Source organism: Poecilia latipinna, unplaced genomic scaffold, assembly GCF_001443285.1.
Source record: "Poecilia latipinna isolate Pla-1442-1.1 unplaced genomic scaffold, P_latipinna-1.0 Scaffold607, whole genome shotgun sequence".
Lineage (NCBI taxonomy): Eukaryota > Metazoa > Chordata > Actinopteri > Cyprinodontiformes > Poeciliidae > Poecilia > Poecilia latipinna.
The window spans coordinates 275,342-282,593 of NW_015113223.1; the positions used below are offsets into that span (position 1 = coordinate 275,342).

General features: G+C 40.1%; 2 protein-coding genes across 6 annotated transcripts in view; one reads left to right on the forward strand and one right to left on the reverse strand.

The window, feature by feature from the left end:
* tmem160 (transmembrane protein 160) overlaps positions 1-2,018 on the forward strand; it is a 30,818-nt gene extending 28,800 nt beyond the window's left edge. The window contains exon 5 of the mRNA XM_015042914.1: positions 1,989-2,018. The gene's annotated coding sequence lies outside the window, so the exon portion shown is untranslated. The remainder of the gene's footprint in view (positions 1-1,988) is intronic.
* The window catches only part of npas1 (neuronal PAS domain protein 1), a 33,414-nt gene that overhangs the window by 15,102 nt on the left and 11,060 nt on the right, over positions 1-7,252 (reverse strand). For all 5 annotated transcript variants that reach the window (XM_015042908.1, XM_015042912.1, XM_015042911.1 and 2 more), the window contains exon 5: positions 7,072-7,161. In XM_015042908.1, coding sequence (XP_014898394.1) covers positions 7,072-7,161 — 90 coding nt within the window. The remainder of the gene's footprint in view (positions 1-7,071; positions 7,162-7,252) is intronic.

The window sequence follows — 7,252 nt, forward strand, 5'->3', positions numbered from 1 at the left end:
CAGTAAGCTGGACAATCATGAGGAGGGTTGCTGAACTGACAGATAAAGTCACTGCCATTTTTTTTTTTTACATTGTTATGATGTAAAAAAAACTTCAAACTGTCTTGTTGCTGAATTGTGCTATACAAATAAACTTGATTGATTGATTGATTGAAGGGTAAGCCACAAAATATCATTGCTAAAGAAGCTAGCTGTCCAGACAGTGATGAATCCAAGCATTTTCACAGGAAGTTCAGTGGAAGGAAAACATGCACCAGAAATAGGGCTAATCGCATTTCTGTCAATATGCTTGGATACAGAACTCTGTGAACAACCAGCTTCTTCAGCAATGACCTTTTTTGGCTTACCCTGTTCTTAGTGAATGGAGTCGATGGCCGTCTTCTGGACACCTGTCCAGTCGTCTGTCTTCTCCATGACTGCGTGTCCTACTGACCCAGAGTAAGAGGCCATTTAAAGGCTGCGGAAACCTGTGCAGGTGTTTTGATTGAGCTGATTAGAGTGCGTCAGCATGAGTTTTCATTAATGAGCTTTTTCACAGTATTCAAATGATCTGAAACACAGAATTTTGGATTTTTTTACTGTCTGGGAGCCATAATTGTCAAAAAGGCAGGAAGCAAAAGCTCGGGATGTGTGATGATTCTAGGTAATACACGAGTTTCACTTTCTGAGATGACCAGCAAGAAATGTTGCACTTTTACACAAAATACATTTTTGTGAGAGTACAAGTTTCACCTTTTGAAATGAGCAACAAAAAATGTTTAACTTCTTTTTTTTTTTTTTAGATGTATCTGTACTGTCACAAAAGGTTGATTTCACTTATTTTCCTTTTTAAAATTAGCTGTAATAAACAGGAAGAATTCAGCTTTTGTAGAAAATGGATGTCATTCTAGGTCTGCCTCCCTTTTTCATCTGTACAATAAAAAGCTCTACTCTATGTTGTTCTATTCTATTGTTTTCTACTTTACTCTAAGCATTTTTCCTTTTTTCAGAAAAGGTCTCTGCAGCTCTGATGGTGGTTTGAAAGTTTCAGACTGATGAGGCGTTTTTAGGACAATCACGCTAATGGTGAGTGGAAAAGCATCTTAAGGAAACAAGGAAATAACTCTAAAATTAAAAACATTTGGTTGACTTTCTTTTCTTGCATTTCAGTGATTTAGGTAAGTTGCCTTCACATCTATCTGTACAATGTGCAGTTTTGGGTCTTTAGCAGGCAAAATTCTGCATTTCATTGCTCAAACATTCCTGTCCAAATTGAATGTATTAATTTTGCTCCTTGATTTTGAATTTAAATTATCTAAATAAGAGTAAGTTTGAAATGAGTTTGGTTCCAGGTTCTGCTGCCTTTAGAATACAGATAATATTCTTCATGCTAAAAATGTAAATGAAAATAAATATTTCCTACATGTTAACATAGTTACAATAAATTGTTTATTTTTTCTGATTCCTTTTCTCCTCTGCCTTCATACAAACTTTAATTATTTTTCTGCGACAACTCTTTTTTGTTCTGAGATTAAGTTTATTTGTTCTCCTCCCGTTTCATCTCCATTTAATGCTTTCAGATCAGCATTAATACTTTAAAACAATTATTGTTCGGTCTCTCCTTGGATTAAGCTCAGGTGGAGCTTGTTTTTTTTACTTTCCTTTTAATTAAATCAAGATCTATTCCGATTCAAAGATAAATTTAACAAACCCTGAGTCCGAATGGGCAAACAATGTGAAAGAGACAGAGTTTCCCCGCCTTGTGGCATTGGAAAACAAGGTAGCGAGACAAACAGGTCCTTATAGGCTTTACTGGGGTTTAAGACCTATCCGAATAATATCACTCCATCACAGGCAGGAGGGAGGGATTGAAAAACGATCAAGCAGAAATTAGAAGATGAGAAAAAGACGGTGCAATCGAGAGGATGAGTCGGGCTCAGACACGAAAACAGGTATGGGATGGAGAGCGAGAGAGACACGAGGAGACGCCGAGATCATTCAAATTTCTCTGTGTGTGTGTGTGTGTGTGTGTGTGTGTGCGCGAGCGCGCGGGTGGGACGCGTATGCGAGCCCACAGCGCGCATACGCCTCTGTTTCGCTGCGTATGTGACCAGACTGTCTTTTTTTTTCTGTCATTGTGTGTGTGTCTGTCAGAACTTCTGTGTGTGTGTGTGTGTGTGCAGACTGAGACCCACGTGCATGTATGTATGGTGGTGTGGAGGGGCATGGAGCAAGGTGGGGGGAGGAGGAGAGACATGATATAAATAATAGCAGGGGGCTTTAATATGTATGAGGCATCCGGGCAGTGGTCCACAACACACTAGAAGCCTTCACTGACTGATGGGAGAGGGAAGAAGGAGGGAGGGGGCTGTGGGGGGAGGGGGGCTGCATACTAACCATTCGCAGATCAATTCTCTCCTCCCTCCATCTCCCATTCTTCCTCCTTTCTCTTTAGCCTATTTATCCTTTTTTCCCCTTCCACTGGACAGTACTCTTACTTCTCCATCCTTTTTTTGCCTCCTCCTCCTCCTGTTTCATCCCCATTCTTTGTCCAGCTGTGAGATGTTATATGTGGATTGCTGGGAAATAAAACAAATAAATAAATACCTGTAGAGGCGTCCGGGGGGTTGGGGTGGGTGGTGAGACGGGGCTGTGCCCTTGGTCAAGGTGCCTGACCTAAGCTAAGTCGGCTAAGCAACCCCACTGTCAGGGGAGCGGCCCGGGGTGTAAGCCGGGTCAGAGGGGTCAGGCGGAAGGGGTGGGGGGGGAAAGGGGGACGTGAGACGCAGAGCGGGAGGGTCGATCCACGGGGGCTACATGCCCTCTAAAACAAACCACCAGTTCTACTTTTCCACTCAGAGCCTCGTTTGTTTGTCTGTCCTTCCCCTTTCCCCGGCGACCGCCTTCCACTCGCCAACAAAGCATACCAAAATGGTTTTGTCCTTTCCCTCCTTCCCTCAATTCTTTCTCCCTTTCTTTTCTGTATATGTGTTGTTGTTTTTTTTTTCATTCCGTCTTCGTTGTTCGCACCCGTTGGCACTCCGCACGCTCCCTCTCGCGCCTTCCCTCTTTCTCCGATCATGAACCTGCCGCTATCTCCACCCGCTCACGTCTTTTTGGGCAGGTAGTCGTGGCGTTGTGTGTTCAAGGTTTCGAATGTAATCTTCGATCATAAATAATTTCATTAGAATGCTGATGGCTTAGGCCCTGTTTGAGTAGATGTGATGGGTTAGGCCATCTGCTCAGCTGATAAGAACAGCTCTGTTTTATTAGCGTCTCCACAGAAGCCTCGGCTGCCTTGTTTACCTAGGCAATCCCAGGGCGAATTTCATTCCTACTGCACGTTTAAGCTCTATTTACACACTCACTGTCTCACTCTTTTCCTCCCTTATTCCCTCGCTTTATTTTCTCTCTGTCTGTTAATTGTCTGTCTGGTTCTCTCTTTTTCCTTCTTTCTTTCTTTGTTGCTTTCTTTCTCTCTTCTCTCCTGTCACTGCTCCACCTGTCATCTTTCTGGTCTAACATTAATTTGTTGTTTTTTTTTTTACAAGTGAGCATGCAGATGTTTGTTTTAACATCTGTTTGAAAAAGGGAAAGGTTAAAAAGCAGGATTAAATGACCTAGACATTGTTTAAAAGAATGCAGTGTAATAATATTTTCCACACGTTAAATCTGACTAAACGTTTGTTAGGATTTTAGAATAAATATAGAAAGATTTTTTTTTATTCCTTTCCTCAAATTTAGAGGCTTACCTAAACCATGATTAGTTTTCCTATAAGCTCAGATGATGACGATATTATGGCTTTGTAGGCTTCTAATAAGTTAATTTATTTACATTTGATTTATTTTGAGGCACTTAAAAGGAGATAAAAGGAGTCTTGTCATCCTTCAGTACAATTTTCTTTCACATTCATTGTATTTATTCAGCTAATTATTTCATCAAAGTATAAACAGCATGAGGATGTTTGCCCATCAGACTGTTCTGGTAGAAAAGACAGGTTCAGTATAAGAGGGATGAAAGTGTTTTCAGATGTAAAAAATAAAATAAAGATCTTTTAAAGAAGTTTGTGATATTGGCAATATGGCAAGCGAGAAATACATGTTAGTCTTAACTTAAAATGATTTATTTCGTTGTTTAATTGTATTTCATACTTGTCCAGTCAAACAACGCACCGAGATAGTATCCAAGATTAGAGCAACAACCCCAGATTTCTATTCTGAGCAAAATTAAACGACTGATTCACAGTTTTTAGGATATCAGGACGATATTTGATGATTTTTAGTATAAAGCATAAATATTCAGATGGGCCAAAACTTAACTAGATTAAATTTACACAATATATTGAATCACAATATCATGGCAATATTGTGTGCACTATTGCAGTTACAAAGGACAGTCTGGATTGAATATTTGTTATTTGACATATTTTAACCATTTGTAAAACTTCTACCTGCTAGTGACATATTCGGCCAGTCAGAAAGACCATCAGTGACCTCATGGCTCAAACTCGCTTTATCTTTTCAGAGGCCGAACAGCTGAAGCTCACAAAATGTGATTTGGGTTTTGCTAAAAAAAAAAGAAAATTGCAAAGAGTCCAAGAATTACCTCCAATCTATGTATTCATCAAAAACATCAGCAATAGAATCACAATTAAATGTTTTCTTGATTTTGAACAGCCCTAAAACGGATTAAGTCTGAGATTTATGAAAATTTTAAATCAAACTGTGAAACACAGAAAGCATTTATTTTCTTTGTTTAGCATTAAGAGGATCTAAAGCAGACTTGAACACCTAAATATAAAGATACTGCAGTTTTTCTGAAACACACATTTGAACAGTGAACCAGAGGTTTGGCGCCTGGGACCAGGATGCCAATAAGTGCACAGAGGCCTGCCTTCTAAAACCAGATTGTTGCAATACAAAGTTAGTCCCATCCGGGAAACACTTGAACTGTCTGCCTTGGCTTAAGTATTTCATGCAGGTTGTGAGTTTCGCCTGCATCTCCTGTAGGTCATAAAGGCTTTACTGTAGAGTCACAACAGACAAAAGAATGATTAACACTGATCAATTGCTTTTCATTGTGCAGTTGCCATGTGAATGTTAAACTCTGGGATAGGACAGCGTTATGGTCTGGACTCCAACATTATTCTTTTTATTGCCATCAATAACACTAAATCACTGCAAGTTTTCATGTAAAAATACACTCAATTACTCCTGTAATTGTACTTTTCTTTCCCCTCCTCTCTCGTGCTGTACCCATCCCTCTTCATCTTCCTCTTATCACACCTCCTCTCCTTTCCTACCCCTCTCTTTCTCTCGTTTGCTGTCTCTATCTATCTTCCCATCCCCCTTGGTGTTTTTCCCCCCTCCCTACAATCAATGTGGCTTTTAAGATGCCTATCGATTTGTTCCCCTAGACAGGCCCAGCGCACTGGGGCGACACTTTGATTGCTGGGCCAGTAATTACTGTTATTATTTATGCATCTGGGCAAAATGGCAGGACTTAACATTCACAGTACAAGAGGCCACAGGCAATCAACAGAGGTGAACACCTGGAGCAGTTGGGAGGGAGTAAAAGAAGGAGAGCCACCCCGGGAATGAGCTCGAGTCAGACAAACACACACACATACACACACACACACACACACACACACTCCTGGGGACGCAATATAACAGCAAAAGAGGTAGAGTATAGGGAAAAGTGTGAAAATTAAATTAAATATGCAGTAGAGAGAAACGAGCAGGTAAACAGCTTGATTGGCCCTGACCTCTGACCCGCTGGTCAGAACCTAAAACAATCTTTTTTGTATCAGTTAGCGCACCATGCTAACACTAACAGGTCATGCTAAAACAACACTCTTAAATATCAACAATGGAGTAAAAAAAATTATACTTTCGGTGTAAGTTAGGTGTTGTCATATGAACAGGTTAGGTGGCAAACCGCTCCCTGAACAATATATTTCCAAGTATGTCTTGAAAAACAAACTTCTGACTATTGTAGCGCCCACCATATTGACAACAGAGGTGCTATATTGAACAGCTTTTATTTTCATAATTTAAATCAAAGATGTGATACTGGAGAACAAGCTTGAATGCCTTTGAGCACACCACTTTTACTTCAGTATATAAATATGAAAGTGTATTTTTAAAAACTCTGCATTTTGAATCACTTTCTCTTTTTTATCATAAGCTAACAATAAGCTAATAATAAATCCCATTGCTCTCCATTAATGTGTGAGGCACAAAGGTAGAGACGCAGCTGCTGAATCCAGGACACAAAAAGTCTCACCTTCAAAACAAAACCAGGTTTTTCTGAATCAAAGCTGGTAATGTGGATTTGCATGCAGAATTAACACATACGTTTGATTTGTAGTTTTCATGCAGGTCAGTGAAGGACATCTGAAGGGCACCGAAGTGACCCACAGAACCAGGTCCGGTCGACGTTCTCTTGGCAGCACACTTGCATGCAGAGTGAGATTTCAGTGATGTTCGCTGCATGAAATGCACTAATTATTGTTGTTTTTGTCTGTTTTTTAAATATTAACATCTCTCTTACACACAGTGTGACAACACCTCTGCTCCTAATGTAAATGATTTACAATTATTTATTGCAGGGAGGCTTGAAAGAAAAAAAGATAAAGTAAATGTAATAAAAAAATGAAGGAGGAAGTATGATCATTGTCATTTAAAGTTGGGATTTTCATGGGTTGGACAACAGTGCTATCTGCAAAGACCCAGGAGGTTTTTTTACATGAGGCTAGATGAACTGCAGTCACAGCAGAAAGTAGTTCATACTTTTAGCACATGTGTGAATGAAACGTCAATAGCAACAGCAAAATGTTTACAGAAATGTAAGCAATAACATAGTTAGAGGTCGAGGGGTCGTTGTTGTATACTTGTTCTCTGAAGTTGGGTGAGCTCTCTTTGAAAATCTCTTTTTTATACCGTAGTTCTTGAAGAATAAGGGAAATAGCTAACATCACTATTGGGAGGTGAAGATTGACGAAAAATTGAGGTTGGAAACCTGAGATTTTGATGGATACATCTGTGGTACAAGACTGCGTGTGTGTGGGTGTGATGAGGTAACCTTACCTGTGAGAGCCCCAGGTAGATGGAAACTGTCTCTGAGATGTAGAGGAAGCGTCCCTCCTGACTGACCACAAACACAAAGCCATCCAGAGACTGCACACACACACACACACACACACACACACACACACACACACACACACACACACACACACACACACACACACACACACACACACACACA